The 16,336-nt window shown below is 56.2% G+C and overlaps 5 protein-coding genes across 5 annotated transcripts; 3 read left to right on the top strand and 2 right to left on the bottom strand.

Moving 5' to 3' along the window:
- Positions 1-824: 824 nt before the first annotated feature.
- pip-0 (Proline iminopeptidase) lies at positions 825-1,856 on the top strand (the record flags this gene model as incomplete). Its single annotated transcript, XM_036644381.1, has 1 exon — positions 825-1,856. The coding sequence occupies one exon, from the start codon at positions 825-827 to the stop codon at positions 1,854-1,856; it is 1,032 nt and encodes a 343-aa protein (XP_036491279.1).
- Positions 1,857-2,734: 878 nt separating this feature from the next.
- CGCS363_v012531 (uncharacterized protein) lies at positions 2,735-3,340 on the top strand (the record flags this gene model as incomplete). Its single annotated transcript, XM_036644380.1, has 1 exon — positions 2,735-3,340. One exon carries the CDS (start codon positions 2,735-2,737, stop codon positions 3,338-3,340), a length of 606 nt encoding a protein of 201 aa, XP_036491083.1.
- A 256-nt stretch (positions 3,341-3,596) lies between these two features.
- Positions 3,597-4,586, bottom strand: APA2-0 (Diadenosine 5',5'''-P1,P4-tetraphosphate phosphorylase 2; the record flags this gene model as incomplete). The annotated part of the gene is made up of 2 exons (XM_036644379.1): positions 3,597-4,412; positions 4,464-4,586. 2 exons carry the CDS (start codon positions 4,584-4,586, stop codon positions 3,597-3,599), a joined length of 939 nt encoding a protein of 312 aa, XP_036491085.1.
- Positions 4,587-5,091: 505 nt separating this feature from the next.
- Positions 5,092-5,660, bottom strand: CGCS363_v012529 (Uncharacterized protein; the record flags this gene model as incomplete). Its single annotated transcript, XM_036644378.1, has 4 exons — positions 5,092-5,195; positions 5,256-5,353; positions 5,447-5,558; positions 5,624-5,660. 4 exons carry the CDS (start codon positions 5,658-5,660, stop codon positions 5,092-5,094), a joined length of 351 nt encoding a protein of 116 aa, XP_036491117.1.
- Positions 5,661-10,183: 4,523 nt separating this feature from the next.
- srb8 (Mediator of RNA polymerase II transcription subunit 12) lies at positions 10,184-14,865 on the top strand (the record flags this gene model as incomplete). Its single annotated transcript, XM_036644377.1, has 3 exons — positions 10,184-11,394; positions 11,444-11,648; positions 11,695-14,865. The coding sequence occupies 3 exons, from the start codon at positions 10,184-10,186 to the stop codon at positions 14,863-14,865; spliced, it is 4,587 nt and encodes a 1,528-aa protein (XP_036490502.1).
- Positions 14,866-16,336: the final 1,471 nt, after the last annotated feature.

The raw sequence follows: 16,336 nt of genomic DNA, 5'->3' as shown, positions 1-16,336 counted from the left end.
CGGCTGCTAGTAACCGCGAAATCAGCGTAGAGATGCTCCGTCTGCTTTTCGGAATGGAGGACGGGAAACAAGTCACAACTGACTTGATTTTGAGTGCTATGAACAACCCTATGAGGGGGTCGGCCGCCTTGGATTTCTTGGCATGCCAGGATGGATTTGGCTTCACACAAGGCTACTTGGAGACTTGGTTTCAAAACTACAAGGACCTGGGCTTGGACTTCTTCCCCTTCAATGCAGGCCATCTCATGAGGATGGGCGGAGATGACATCACGATCACGGAGACCATGATGAAAGGAGTGGCTTCTTGGAGTTCACCCCAAGTCGAATCATTTCTGTTAGATATTGGGTCTGACTTTTCTATTTTTATCACCGACGATATTTACAACGGGTCACACCAGGCTTGTCAAGCATCAAGAGGTACTGGTATGGAAGAATATCTTAAGTACGGCCGATTTGAGACCATGGAATTCCTTATGGGAGCTCATGGAGTCGACATGCAGATGAAAGGAAAAGATGGTCATCGACTTAGTAAGGATGAGGCGATGGACAAACTGAAGTCATGGAAAAAGGAACTCGACGATTTCTACGCAACTAAGTAATGACAGCGTTGATGAAAAGGTCGGCTGAAGTTCTCTCGCATTTCACAGCATGCAGTAGAATGCGGTCTCGTGGAAAAGAGAACGAATGAAGTTGTATTGTGGGTCGAGGCAGAAACCCTTGCGCAGACGTCTGAGATTAAATCGTGTAGTAATTATGCAGCTCTAATCTCAATCTTATCTGGACTCATCTCCCAGGAAGTGGATGTCAGATTTTAGTGTGTTTTGATGTGTCTTGCTTACAGATACGCCCTTTCATCCCCTTGCATCCCGGAGGAGCAACCACGAAGCAGATGCAATCAAGCACGCGGTGTCTACTACTTTGCCCGGCAAAATCTTGCAATCCATATCAAGTACCTTACCACAATATCACTGCCACTCTCACTTGGCCAGCACTTCTTCCAAACCTCCGGCATCCGCCTCAGCTACCTCATCCGCGGCGCCGGCCCCCTAGCAGTCATCCAATCCGTCGGCTGGGGTCTCTCCGCATCCTACCTCTGGAACGGCCTCGGCCCGCGCCTCGAAGCCAACCGCACAGTGTTGTACTTCGAACCCCGCGGCAATGGCGACTCAAGCAAAGCAGGCCCATCCACCATGAACGCGAGGACCATGGTCGAGGACCTGGAACACCTCCGCTCTCACCTCGGTCTCAAAACGTTCCCGCTTCTCATCGGCCACTCGCACGGCGGCGCCATCGCCTTGCGCTACGCCCAGCGGTACCCGGACAACGTCTCCAAACTACTTCTCATCGCGCCGCAGGTCATGGACTGCGCTCCGGGACATGTGAGGGCGTGGATGGAGAAGCGCAAGGATGATGAGGCGTATGCTCCTTCCGTGAAGAAGCTGATTGAAATCGCCAAGGCCGGCGGGCCGAAGGATGATGAGTACTTTAGGGAGTCTCTGGCCACGATGCTAGTCTGGTGGTTCGCCGATGTGAAGAACGCTGACATCCTGAGACGGGACATGGCTGGGCCTGTGGCGAGCAAGAACACCGCGACTGCGTCAGCGTGGCAGACGAACCGGAATGATATGTCTGAGGAGAATACGCTGTCTCATATCAAGGATGCTGGGTTGGTCAAGGCAAAGACGCTGATTCTTCAAGGGGAGGAGGATTCGGTTTGTAGCGGAGAGGGAGCACAGGCTGTTGCTGATGGTATCAAAGACTCTGAGATCAAGGTTCTTGCGGGAGCTGGGCATTTTCCTTGGATCGAGACGCCAGAGGAGTTTTGGAAAGAGGCAGATGCTTTCTTGAAGCTTTGAAGCTTATGATCTGTCCACGGGTAACATTCGAGTTATAGTTACGGAAGTATTGAGAGCGGTGGCGGCATATGATGCCTGCTGTTGAAGATAGCCTCGTTCAGTTCCCATATACATGTGTGTACTTCTGGCTATTCGTTTCGATAGGGAAAATGACAACAAGAGCCGTAGCTACTGCCGGGATAGTAACGAAAGGGGTGGCAGAGAAAGATAGGACAGGGACTTCTAGGACGATAAAGACGACAACATAGGATAAAGGAGACAACGAGGAGAACAAAGACGACGAGGACCAAGAACAAAAATCATCCCTAAGGCCATAATCACAGAAATAATCTGCATACTCGTAGTACACTATTCTGCCACATGGACTGGAAAGCTCGGCATAGGTAGCAAATGCCATTTCGTGGAGCAAAACCTGTTCATGTCGGTAGTTATTGATATTGGTATTGGCGCCAAGATGTTTTTCCAGGTCTTTCATCATCCTTGAGTTGTCGAATTCGCATCTCAAGACATGCCATCCTAACTTCTACAACCCAAAGCACAAGAAGATTACTGAACACCCCCGAACATGATATATCAAAGTTCTCGCCAAGAATAAACTCTGATATCGCGATACTCCACGTCATGCAATTCTTCAATTGCCGTGGTCCACCGATAGGGCTTTTGCCGTACTCCGGAAACCCGACGGCCAACTGCCGGGTCGCCGGGCTACCTCCGCCGTGGATACTTGAGCACGGCAGACCCGGAAGGATGTCTCTCGCCAAGTCGACCGTTTCTTTACTAGATAACTCATCTCTAATTCCACACAAAACATAAGACGAACTCAGTCTCCCCTCTCCAGAACCACCCACAGCATCACCCACAAACCCCCAAACACCAACATGTCCGACCCAGCCTACGCCGACCAAATCGCCTACTTCACCACCATCCCCTGGGTCTCCGCCACCCTCCGCGAGCCAGGCCTGATCTCCATGCCGCCCATCACCCGGCACTTCGACCCCTCCCTCCGCGCCTCCGAGTTCTGGGGCGTCACCCTGCACAGCAAAGCCACCATCCCCTACTTCATCGGCTGCTTCCACCCCCCTCCCTCTTCCACGCCCTCCGATTCCGCGCCCCTTGAGGAGCGGTACATCGCCCACGTCCGCTTCTTCCTCAAGCTCTCCCACGGGCTGAGCACCCTCGAGCGCGAGCGCGTGCACGGCGGCGTTGTGGCCTCCATCTTCGACGAGTGCGCTGGCGCGGTGGGGTTCGTGAATAAGATGTATGGGAGGACGGAGATGCTGCCCCATGTGACGAGGACGTTGGAGCTGGAGTATCGGAGGGCGGTGCCGGTTGGGGCCGTGGTTGGTGTTGTTGCTAGGCTGGTGAAGGTTGAGGGGAGGACGTTTGTGGTTGAGATGGAGATGGTGGATGAGGAGGGGGCGGTGCTTGCGAGGGCGGAGGCGGGGTATGTTGTGCTGGAGAAGAAGAGGAAGGGGAAGTTGTAGAGGGTGAGGGTTGGGGTTTTGTCTTTGAGAGGTGAGAGTGGCATCTTGCTGTCGATGAGGGCGGCAGTTTGTAAAGCTGGGTTTTGAGATACACCGAGAAGTATGAGAGCTGATAGAAGCAATTCTATATAACACACGTATCGTTAATGCTAAGAAACTAATCTAAACCGTTCTATCGTCTACTTGCTCTGATCGCTTACATCCTGTACATCATCCCTTCTCGTACGAGTTCTACCCTCTATCATCATTCCACACTCTACCTCTTCCTCACACCAACCTCCGCCAACACCTCACGCGGCCCCATCCCCATCCACCGCTCATACGTCTCCTCCCCCGAAGCCCACACCATCCCCAACATCCCCGCCGCATTCACCCCGCCCCCGTCCACATCCATCTTCGTCCGCGGCACAACCACCATCCACCGCTCGCTCAGGACCACATTATGCGGCACCGCAACCCCGTCCTCCTCCACAACCTCCTCCCGCCCGGGCACAAGCGCCGTCGCCGCGCGGAGCATCTCGCCATACATCCCAGCTACCTCCTCCCCCCCGGGAAACCCGTTCTCGAACCTCTTGAGGAGGTACTCATACGGCACCGCGGCCTCTAACGCCTCCTCATCAGGCCACAGCCGGAAATCCGACGGGGTGGGTATGACCTGCATATGCTTATGCAGCCTTGAACACCCGCCGTCCCTCCCGCAATTGAAAATCACAAGATACTCACTTCCCCCCTTCGAATTCAGCCCGCGGAGCACATCCCTCGCGGCCTCTAAATCCTCCCTCCCCAACGGCTCGAACTGTCGCCGGTAGCCGTTTGCCGTGAGGAGGATCAGGTGCGGCCTGTAGGCGCAGAATTTGTTGAACATGAGCACGTGCGTGTTGTTGACGGGGGAGATGACGAAGCCCGCGACGGAGATGTCGCCGCCGGGGATCTGCCCCTCTGCGTCGAGCTCCATGGCGTTGGCGGGTGAGGGCGAGGGTGACTTTGGCGGTGTGGTAGCGGTGTCGAGCTCCGAGTTGTCGAAGACGGCGGCGGGTTTGGTTTTCAAGGCTGATGTGAGGCGGAATTCGAACTGTGTTGATTAGTTGGGTGTGCGGGAGATGTGATGAGATGGGTGGTTTACCTCGAAGCCGCCATCTTGGTGGTGAATCTTTTTCAGGTCGTCGCTGTAGAGGACCGTCCCCTTACGCACGAGGGCGTCGAACTGCGCGAGGACGGAGGCCTCGTCGATGAGCTGGGATCCCATCCTTCCCAGATCTGTTTCGCAAAATTTGAAGTTTTGTTGTTGTGCTGGGCAGATCTGGTGGTTGAACCTGTAACGTCGCAGCTGAGGCAAGGCTGCGTGCGACTCCCGGGTTGTTATCTGACGGCGAAGGGTATGACGACATACGACACATCCTCCCTTCAAACCACCCAAAAATGTACCAAAGCAGGCGCCTCCACATGCACAATCGGGAAAGTCAATCAACAGAAATGTATGGCTTGAATGCTTGCTTGCTGCTATTAAGATATTCTGTACCAAAAGAACGGCGCCACGCGGTGCGCGGGCCCGGTGAGGTATTATGCTACAAATCGTCCGCCGGACTCCCTCCCTCTCGCGTGACGGCATCTCGTCACCCGCGCTTGCTATATGCTTTTTTCGTGACAAAAAGCCCTCCCATGATATCGTACCGCCGTATCACCGTATAAAGCCTCATCCGTCTGCATCTCGTACTACCCGTCCGGAGTGATAATCATACACAACCCGTCGTCTACGCGGGGGGCACGGGGGCAGCGGGCCCAGTACCGGTGGCGGCGCCGCGCTGGACGGGCGGAGGGAGGAACATGGGGAGGTATGTGACGGCCAGGGCCATGACTGTCGCGCGCCGTTAGCTATCTGCCATCCGGAGGCCTCAGCTTCAGGAGGGGAACGTACCTGACATGCCGACGGAGAAGTACCCCGGCGTCGCGGAGCTCTTCTTCGTCTCCTCGCTCTCGCCGAGCCAGGTCTGCACGGAAAAGACGACGGAGGCCCTGCATTTTGTATCGTGTCAGCTACTTTTCTTGACATCCCAACGTGCCACGTATCGAATAGGGGCCGGCGAGGGAATCAAAGGTGTCGCGTACCATCCGATGAACTTGTTGCGCGTGAGCATCGCGGCCATGGGCAGCGTGGACGACAGCGTCGAGGAGAACTCGGCGTTCTCGCCCTTGGCTCGCGGCTCCTGGTAGGGGACGACTGTTGCACGCATCATGGTCAGCCATGGCGACATCTCCCAATTGAGGCGTGCGGAAAGTGCTTACTCAGGTCCGGCCGGCGCATATCCCTCTTGCTCGCCATTGTTGCGAATTCGGTGCGGAAAGTTGGCGTTACGAGACGAGCAAATTGGCTGAGAAAGATTGCTGCACGTCGTCGCGATGTTCACGTGCTGCTACCTTGCGAGGTGAAGCTTTCCCCAGCTCCCCAGGCGCAATCACACAAACCTCGCGCCTGGAAAGTTAGGCATCCATCCTCCCAAGCTGGGGAAGCAAATCCGGCGGCCGGCTGGCACCCCCGCTCAGCCGACCACGTTCTCAGATACAGCCACACCCCCGGCGTGGTCGCCGCAGCTGCAATTGGCCGCGCGAGCCGTCGGGCGGGGCCTCCGAACGCAACCCGATCTTGACAAGTTTACGCATACTTCACGGCCATGATTACGATACTTTGCGCGGGTGAGGTTCCGATAACGAAGGGACACACTCTGAGATTCTGGCGTCGTCGTGGCCTGAGACCGGACGGGGAGCACCGTCTGAGCTGTGCTACGGGCCGGGCTTATCCCGGTTGGCTTTGCGAGGGGGTTTTTCACGAGGATGCGGTTGTTCTCGTTCGTTGCTTTTTGCCGCGGTGCGAGAGTTGGATAAATTGCGGCTGTGAAGATGGAGCGGTGCGAGATACGACGAGGTGCGAGTCCGGCTTCGCGAACTCCAACAGCGCCAGGAATCTTGGGGGCCGGTTTTGCGGGGCCTTTTGCTTCGGGAGATGCGGCCTGCGGAGGGGCGCGGACTATGGACATTACGGAACTTGCATTTTCGGAAACCTGGGTTTCGAGAGCGTTGATTACATATCGCAGGCCAAAAAAACACAAAATCAGCAAAAACATGTACTTGTTGGTCAGCGGCCACTCCTCCGCATTCTCCGAGATTGCCCACCGGGGGTTTTCTCTCGGGGGGTTGGTGTCGTTTGAGCGGCCTGCATGCCCAGCTCTTACGATGGTCTTGTTATCTTGGGCGGAAAGTCTCGTCATCTGCGGGCCACTCTTCTGCAGGCTGGCGAAGGCAGGCAGGCAGACTTGCATGCCCAGGGAAAGATAGGTACGTAGGCCGCCTTGCTGCTGCTGCTGCTGCTGCTGCAGGCACGCCGCGGCCGACCTACAGGAGCATTTGCTTTGCTTGAGGTGCTTGCTTCCAGTCCGCCCCCACACGGGCCCTGCAGGTCCCTTCAGCCGGATGGAAGGTGTTCCCGTCGAGGTGCGTCGGCCAGAGATGCGGTGTGTTTGCGTTGTATGGTGCGCGTACCGGGACAAGTCCTGGTTGCAGCGACACGACGAGTGGGCCAGCTGGACTGCCGAGCTGTCTGTCACTGTCTTGGGCATCATCATCGTCAACGTCGACCACTTGTTGTGGTTTTGGACGGGTATGCCGCCACTTCACTCATGTGTTTTTGGGCCAAATACCCGCTGGCTAAATCAGGTAGCGAGCGAGACATTGTCCCAGTCGGGCAGCGCGGCATGCCACATGGACATGGCCGTGGTGGGACGAAGAGCATCCAGCTGGCACCGTCTCGCCTTTAGTGAACCTTACACCGGCTTCCACGATGTTGGACAGTGAGTCCAGGCACGCTGCCAAGTGCGATGTGGTGATGGGGTCACACGGCGGGTGTCAGCTGAAGGGATGCCCGATGCGCAATCGTTGTGTGAATCAGTGGTTTGTTTGGCACTGGACCGGCTCGGCAGGCGTCGTGGGATAGACACTTCATTAGCGGCGGATCGCATGCAGTACGATAGCAGATTGCGTGACACCTGGCGACGATTCGGCTATATCGAGACAGGGCCCCAAGCACCAACTTAGCACGATACACGCAGAGACAGACGGCGGCGCACCACCCCATCCCATGGCGGCCCGGTGCCTGGTCTGGTCTGGTCTTGTCCGATTTTGCGTTTACAGGCCCCCCCGACGGGCGGGCTGTCAATGGCTGGTTCGTTCGCGCCAGCAGTTTAGAGGATTCCGTACGTACCTGGGGAAAAGAAACCGAACTTGCTATTCGTGGTAGGCACTCGTAGAGGGGGGCAAGCAGACTTGGGACAACAACTAGGATAGGGATCGTATAAGCCGAGGGTAATATAGCGACGTCCGCATTGGCTGAGGACCGGTGGGATTTTGGATTCTCTGGACGAAACGCGGGAAAAGGAAGGCCGGGTGTTTGTGTGTGGTTGTTGGCTGTGCCGTTAACGTTTCCCTGACGGCGGTGCGCCGCTCAGATGTTTTCGTCTTTGGGGGGGCCTTGCTATGTTAGGTGCTGCTCGTCGTATGTTGCCCACCCAGGAGGAGGCAAAGACAAAACGACAGCGGAGGTTTGCAGGGCAAATCGGAAGCAGATGAACAGAGACAGCCAGCGATGGGTGGTGACTGGTGACTGGTGATCGATGCGGTGTTGGGAGCGAGTGGTTGGTTGGCTGTGGGCTTTGGTGGCGTCTGCTGGGGACAAAAAGGCGAGGGATGGCGTCCCGAAAGGGGAAGCTTGAAGTCATGGGCGCGGGCCAGGCCTTGAGGCGTTTTGGTAGGTGCAGTGTTTACAGAGTACCTAGGTAAGGTAGGTAGGTAGGTTTTCTCTCGTTGGCGGCTTTCCCTCTCCGGGTTCCGTGAGCGTGCTCTCTGTGGTTTCTGGTTTCCCAGTCCCATTCCAGCGGTACGGTTTGCCGAGAGAGAAGGTTTGAAGGGGGGCCCGGGGGCTTGGGGGGTGTTCCTGGGTTCCCGGCCGGCGGCAGCAGCAGTTGACCTGGATAGGTAGGTAGGTACCTATGGTTTGACTAAGGCTGGGGTCCGCTCTGTCAGCTTCCAATTTTAACGTTGGGAAGAGTTTGGATCTAAGCAGGAACTAAGGTTGGTTGTGTCTGGTGAGGATGACAGATTGCTTGGAGAACAATGAGGATGACGATGAAGATGTGTTTGATTCTCGATTCGACTGTGACTTGCATGCTCCGAGACCTGGTGTCTTGGTCCGGGCAATGTTCGGAGCAGCGAGACTTGGTAAGTTGGCCGGCGTGGAGAGACAGTGGATTCGCGACAGCCAGCCAGGGCCCGGCAAAAGTCAGGGACTGGCAGACTGCGGTGCGGCGGGCGAATCAGCTGTACGACATTGGGCGGAGGAGCCAATGGGATCTGTGGTAAAGGCATGGCGGCCCAGGAGGAGGAACCCTGCCCACACGGGCTTGGCGCGACCACGGCCTGCTAGCGGATGCTGAGTCTGAGGTGACTGAGGCGTGGAGTTCGTTCCTGCCACCGAGTTGTTTTTTGCAGGTAGGTTGCGTGTCGGTATTCGGTAATACACTCTGCGGTATCAGTAGCCGAACGACAGAGAGACCATTATGCAGTAAACACGAGTTGCTGACTGAAGGTGATGAGGTGGAGGGAGGTACATGATGCAAAGAATGCCCAGGAGACTAAGTAACGCCTCGCAACTCAACCCCGTCAACCAAAGACTCAAAGCTACGGATGCTCCGTAATGTGAGGAATCGTCCGTGAGCTCGGAATCTTTTCCCCCCAGGCCATGTCCCAAACAGCGACGTCGTCCCGCTGGAACTGCAGATCGCACCGGTGGCGCCCCACGGCTAGCGATTTTTACTTTGGTACCCCGACACACCACCAACACGGGTTAACGCCGATGGAGACTGCTGCCGCTGTCTGCTGCTGCTGCTGCTGCTGCCACTGTGCCCCCTTTGCCATACATTTTCCAACCCCAATCACAATCCCAATCGCATTCCCATCCACCACCCAAACCCTGGGTTCGGACTTTATTGCGCTGGGCTGACTGAAGGCTGAAGCTACCTTCCCTCACGGTTGATGATTCAACTTGTCTCTTTCTGTTAGTTGCCCAACTTGGTATTCAGCCGGCCGCCATCATCACTCGGCAACTTGCCCGTAACATTCACACACCCTCGCCCATGATATCCTCTCCCTCTCTCTTGCATCAAGACATCTCCTCTTCCCCTCACATCACCACCTCCGCCATCGCCACGCGACGCTGAGCGCAACAAGATTTCGAGCGGGCCGTCGCGAGTCATCTGACAAGCCGAACCTGGCACGCGCGGGAACCTTCGGAGATACTGCGCCTGAACTTCCCTCGCCCACTGAGCTGGGGCATTTACCAAGTTAAGGTACCTCCTACCTAGGTTAACACCAGAGGCCCACTGTAACGCCGCACTGCTCCCCGAACCGAACCCCCGTATCCGTACCGTACTCAACTCACAGCGTGCCAGGCGTGGAATATCCGCGCGCACCTCGGGCTCTGGCCGCACCGCACGCACGCACCTACCTGCTTACCACTGGACGGTACGGTACCTGTGCCTTCCCTACCAGACCCAAGGCCCTGCACAGATAGCGCGGCTGACGCCGTCAGATCCCCGACATCACCCAAACCCATCGACCGATATCCCCCCTTCCCTTTTCCTATCACGACGACTACCCTTCATCGCCGCACACAATCCCATCCCAGCCCGCCGCCCATCCATCCCGCCTTGAGCCCCCCCAAATCCACCAAAAGAATTCTTCCGAATCATCAGCAATGTCGCTCAAGTCCATCCGCCTGCGATGACCTCCCGGACCCCAATGGGCGTCCAGCCGCGACCGCCCCAGCAGCGAACCCTCAGCAGCTCCGGCCTGTCGGTCCAACGGCCAACCCACCAGCGCACCCTATCCCAACAGTATCTGCCTCAGTCGCCCGTTCGTAAGGAGAACCTGATCGACCTGACCGGCGCCGACAACGATGCCGCCGTCGCCCAGAACAGATATGGCACCCTGCCGCGGAGGGGAGGCTCCCGCCTCAAGCTCGAGTTGTCCAACGACGCCATGCTCCCTCAGCACCACCCCAGCGACTCGCCAAACATCCTCACCCCCAACCGCCTCATGCCCAAGAACGAGCCCTCAAACCTCACCGACATGAGCTCGCCGGCCTCCGCAAAAGGCCAACCCATCGACGTCGATAACCCGCCGATGCCCATGCCGAAACGCCGACCGCGATTCGTCGTCCCCACACCCATCAAAGACTCCCCTGCGCCCGTCGTCGCAGTCAAGAAAGACGGCCGCCCGAAGCCCTACCACCTCGAGACTCCCGCCGCCGCCCCCCGATACGCGCCCTTTGGCAAGCCTCGATCCGACGCGACGGCGAAACAAGGTTTTGGCGGCAGCGGCGGTGCGCGCGACTCCCAAGACCTGGGCCATGCCGACTTCTTCCCGTGGACCGGCAACCATCCGGAGGACCAGTGGTCCGAGACCATCATCAAGAACGGCTACTTCGATAAGCCTCCCGCGACCACGGCCGAGACCACTTCCGCCAAGGCCGCCCTGTTCCCTGCCCTGAAGCACAAGACGGGGCTCAACTTGCTCTCCAACATCTTCACCGGCATTTTGAACCAGCGGAAACTGAATGGCCAGATTTCGTCGCCCTCGACCTTCAAGCCGCCACCGCGTGTCACCCTTACCGATACGAAGCGAGAAATGTGGCTGAGAGACTTGGCGAACCCCTCCATATCGTTGCGCCGCCTCAGCCGAACCATCCCCCACGGCATCAGGGGCAAGGTCCTGCTGGACCACTGTCTCAACAAGAATGTGCCGACGGAGAGGGCTGTGTGGCTGGTCAAGTGCGTTGGCGCGAACGAGATTCGATCAGTCAAGAGGAAAGGAACCGGCCCCAACGGCCCTTTCGTCGTTACTGGCGAGGCAAAGTGGCTGAGAGATTGGACGGTTTTTGTCGAGCAGTTTGTCGAGGGGGTATCTACAGCCTTTGGCGATAACGACTGGAAGGCCAAGGTTCAATATGCGTAAGTTTATTCTCAGTGGCCCGGGTTGGCGAAGCTAACGAAGCTGCAGCATTCGACTCGCGACACATTTATATGCCGAGCAATTACTCGAGCGCGACCACTACATGGACTGGCTCGTGTCTGGTTTGGAAAACTCTACGCAGGCGAAGCTGCCGATGTGGATTTTGATCACACAGATTTACTGGAAAGATTTGCTTCGTTTGAGAAGATACGGCCGGAGACTAGTCAATGCGCTCCTCGGCCATCTCAACACGGTAAGTTGCTCGTTCATGGACCCGCGCGCATATCTAACGGACACAGATTCATAACGACCCTGACCGAGACATTCTTATCCAATTGTCCATGAGGTTAACATCATTACTTATCCCCCTTGTATCATCTCATCCAGACAACTTTGTTGCGCCTGCGACTTGGTTCAAGTACAGGGACGCACTCCTCGCCTCTATCCCGATAGAAAACGACTTTGCGCAGACCGCATTCAAATCGATCAACTCGAGAAACGAACAGCTGGTTGCGTCGGCGAACAACTCCCAGCCGGCAAACCGCCAAATACTTGTCAAACAACTTGACACAACTTTTCAAACGATATACACACCCGACTTGGCTACGCAGTGCTGGATAGTCAGTGAGGATAAGAGCATGATTGTGCGCACGCTTTTGGAATGGTGCACCTCGCCTCACCGACCCGGCGCTGCCAAGGTTTACATAACTGCCAGCCTCTTGCGAGCCTGGATCCCGACCGGACTAGACGTGACGACGGCAATCCTAGAATTTCTGAGCAAATGCCCGCCAAACGAGCCGAACGCGAAGAAGACGTTCCACATGTTGGTATCAGAAATCGCGCGCAGCGGGGACTTTCAGTTTCAAGGTTATGTCTTCTGGCTGATTGCGCGAGGTGGTCTTCGGGAACCTTCCGACACGGAACGAGAGGGCTCATGCGCAACGAGGCTGCTGGTGGACCTGCCGCTTCACGCCTTGGACCCAGCGTCTCTGGCAACGCGAGCAAGCTTACTCCGACGAGCGACGTACGATGTCAACGACGAAGCAGAAGATATTAACACGGCCCTGAAATGCATTCAACATGCCATGGGCCTTCCCCTTCCGCCTGGGGACCCGATCCTCCAGCGAAAGCCCGTCTCTCTGGGCAAGCTTTGCCGTCTAATTTCTAACAGTAACCGTGCCCTTCAAACCGAGGTTGGAGCTCGACTTTTGCAGATCTTCACGACCGAGACGGTCATGACCAAGAACGGCCCCCAGGTTTCTGTGCCCATGTTTAACTTTGCCCGCGCGATCCTGGAGGCTGCTTCGGACTTTTCCGTGCTGGCTGAAATTGTCAAGGTTGTTATCCGTGTGTCAAACCCCGAGATTCTCGCTTCCTGCGCCGATACTGTCAACGTACACCTGCCGATCTTCGCTGCTTTGGGCGTGGGCAAGGAGCTTTTTGATGTGTTGTTGGAAAGACTCAAGGTGGTTGGAGAAGAGCAGGGTGTCGCCGCTCGGCCTCTCTTGGCGTCTTTGGCGAACCTCGCGGCTCGTCTGCCAGGCCTGACGAACACGGCTACGCATCTGCGCAAGGAACTCCACCAGTGTGACCGCAACACTGCTATCGACGCTTGTTCGCCCGTGTCCGATAATATGGCTGGCAGGCTTCAGGACGCCGAAGGGGAACTGCACGAGGAAATCGAGAAGTTGTTGACCAGCGGGACGAGCGTGGACCGACCGACTATGGACCGTCTTTTCCAGACTGTTGTCAGCCGACTGGAATCTTCATGGTCTAACTCGCCAGAACGGCAGCGTGCGTACAGCGCGCTACTCGGCCGATTGCGCATCTTCGACACCCAGCACTTCGACTTGCGAATGACCGACTGGGTCCATCACGTCAGCGCGCTCAAGAGCCGGCCTGGCCTTGCGGACATCTACCCGCTGCTTATCAGCATAGGTTGCTTGACGCTGCCGATCCTCCTCACCACGACGACCGTCGATTCGAGCAGCGTCGCCCGCAACCCTGCAGCGCCCGTCAACAGCACGACGACGTACATGCAGGAGGTACTCAGCCTGTGCGTCATGCCGCTTACACTCAAGACGGCCTTGACGCCGGAAGAGACGTATCGGTTTTATATTCAACAGAAGGTCGCGCCTCGTCAGAACCACAAGGACATGGTGATCCTCGTTCGAAACGCCCTTGTCGAATACGCACGCCTGCAAAGTCAACCCGGGATCTCGTTGCCCTTGTCGAACTCGGCGTGTGGAGACAACATGCTAGAGCTTCTGAAGCTCCTAGTCTTGCTGGATGCGCCGTCCGTGGTTCAATCTCTGGGAACGAAGACAACCGACCCTGCCTTGAGCGGTTTGTTCGCGCAGATCACAACCAAGCTGCTGATGCCGGGAGCTCAAGACGGAACGCCACTCAGTTTCGAGACTGTGCTTGAACTCGCCAATGAATTCACTCTCCCGTTCTGCCAGCTGAAGTTGTCCATCGGTCTGCCCGCAGACACCACTACAAGCCCGGGAGGTGGAGAGCAGGCCATGTCGCAGTTCGACATGTTTTCCCGCGCTATGGACCGGGCTGTGTCTGCGAACAACGTCATGTGGACGAGCATGTTGCCTTATCTCAACGAGGAGGTTACGGAGCACCTCAAGAGGCAGGCTCATCTGCGGTTCCTAGGTCTCTTCCCGTCTCAGAAGAACCCTTCGGCTTCCGACCCTCTCTCGCAGGACAGCATCCAGCTTGCTGGCAGTCTGTTGTCTGTGGTCGAGGCGATTGTCCGCGGCCGCCCGGCACCGAGGACTTCTCAACTTACCTCCGGCATGGTCGAGAAGCTATCGGAACTTTGGGAGATCCTGGCAGCTGGCGGTGACGACAAGCGGGAGCTACGCGCTTCCATCCTGAGGCATTGGCTTCCGGCGCTGCTCAAGTTCATCACTCTTCACACAAACGCCAACGAAGCAGCACCTGTCCCGGCCCAGGGGGCGAACATGAAGCCTCCAACCAGCACCACAGCCTTTGAAATTCGCGGACGAATTCTGATCGTCCTGGCTGGCCTTACTCTCGAGCTGGACGGACTTGCCCTCGAAGAGCCCCAAACCGGCCGGCCCCTGAGCCAGCAAGTCTTCGACCTGGCCCTGCTGCTTGTCGATTGCCTGCCCGATGACACACGCCTGCAGTGCGTACGTGTCCTGCTGACGAACGGCACGCCACAAAACCCAGCGTCCTCCGACGCCCGCCTGCGATACCTCTTCAGCCAGATGGCTCCGCCGACGGACCAGTTTGTGCTCGCCCATCGTCAGCAACCCACCACACAGCAAGCCGGTCCACCGCGACTCAAGGTTCCCATCTCCATGCAGGGAACCGACAAGCTCACGCCGTTCACCTACCGCAGATGGGAGATGCTTAGCGAGCCGACCCCCAACATTGGAGAAAACGACACGGCATTGAGCCTCACCTTATTCGAGGCCATCAAGATTCAGTAAACGAGAATGGAGGAAGAAACACACGCATACAACATTACATTATCATTGCATCATCATCTTTTATGTTATTAGGAAGGACGAGGAGGAAATTTCATTCATCATAGATACCATCCATTACCGGGGTTCCGCTGTTTCGCGGTTTTAGAAACCCATACCACGACTAGGGTGGTTGCGAAACATTGACGAGAGAAAGGCTGCTTTTGATACCAGGATGGGCAAAATGGCCGGCGTCGACTGGGGCTGGCTTGAGATGCGTGGTCGAGCGAGCAAGGGGTGGTTGGGAATTCATTTGTATCAGTGACGCACAGGCGGGCGAGCATGAGTTGGTTCCTTTGTTTTTTCCCTCATTTTTAACGACTCAATTCCAGCAAATTTCATGACTACATGCTTTCGTCTTCCGTGTGCCATCTTTCGTATGTTTGTGTTTGTGAATGTTCAGACGGATGTGGCAATGGAAGGTCAGGTCGGCATATAAAAGCCCTCGAGTCTGGATACAGCAATGTGCAAATCAGAGACATATTGATTGTCTGATGTTCACGTACTGCACATTGCAGGTTGGTGGCCGGGAGCGGTTCGCCAGACGTCATCCTGCCTACAGGTACGGTCCTTTGGGAGGTGGATGATGAGATGGGTTCCTGTGGACTCTGCTTCGCTGTTCAAGTATTCATCGCCAGATACGAGGGCATGGATGATGGAAGGTGAAGATGTGATTTCATATTGTGTTATGATGCTCTTGCGGAGGCGGGCGAGCATAAGTTGGTCCCTCTGTTTTTTTGTTCCTCTTTTTAGAATAAAAACTCAATTCTAGCATGTTTTATGATCGTAATAATAAATTATTTGATCATGACTGTGAATGTTTCCTAGAGGTCATTGATCGAGAGAGATAAGTCAGTGGCGGGGACGAGGCGGTTGTTATAAGAGCCCTCAGGTCTTTGTGAAGCAGTGGGCATGACGATTAGTCGGTTCTACTGTCTCCTTTGGAAGATGCTGGTCGAAAGTGTCGTGGACCAGACATCATCATCCGGGATACGGTCACTTGGATAGGAGGCGATAGTTGGTGTTTCTTGTGGACGTTGCTTCGATCTCTTGGGCGTATTCTTTGCCGGATACGAGGGTGTGGATGGATGATGGATGGGGAAAGAGAACTGTAGATTTGGGAAGGGAAAATTGGTTTTTGGTGTGGTCTGCGTGTTTGAGGTCTGTGGTCTTTGGCGAAACACGAGGGATTGCGGTGTCCAAACGAGAGCACAATCTGATCTGCCTGGGACTGTCGCGAGCTCATTGTTTGGCTGCCTGGATATGAAGAGCGGGCTTCAAGTCCTTTTATACGCGGTGGGTTGGGCTGATGGTTCTGGTGGGCTGCGTTTCGGGGTGAGGTGCTTCTTCTCTGGTTTATTTGACGATTCGATTTGAGCATTTTGGCCATGATCCTGGGTAGAAGTAGCGCTTTGAGACTTGATTGGGATGTGGT

This window comes from Colletotrichum siamense, assembly GCF_013390195.1.
Source record: "Colletotrichum siamense strain Cg363 chromosome Unknown KSG_Cg363_contig08, whole genome shotgun sequence".
Taxonomy (NCBI): Eukaryota; Fungi; Ascomycota; class Sordariomycetes; order Glomerellales; family Glomerellaceae; genus Colletotrichum; species Colletotrichum siamense.
Note: the sequence above shows the minus strand (reverse complement) of the source record. Positions and strands in the feature narration are given on the sequence as shown.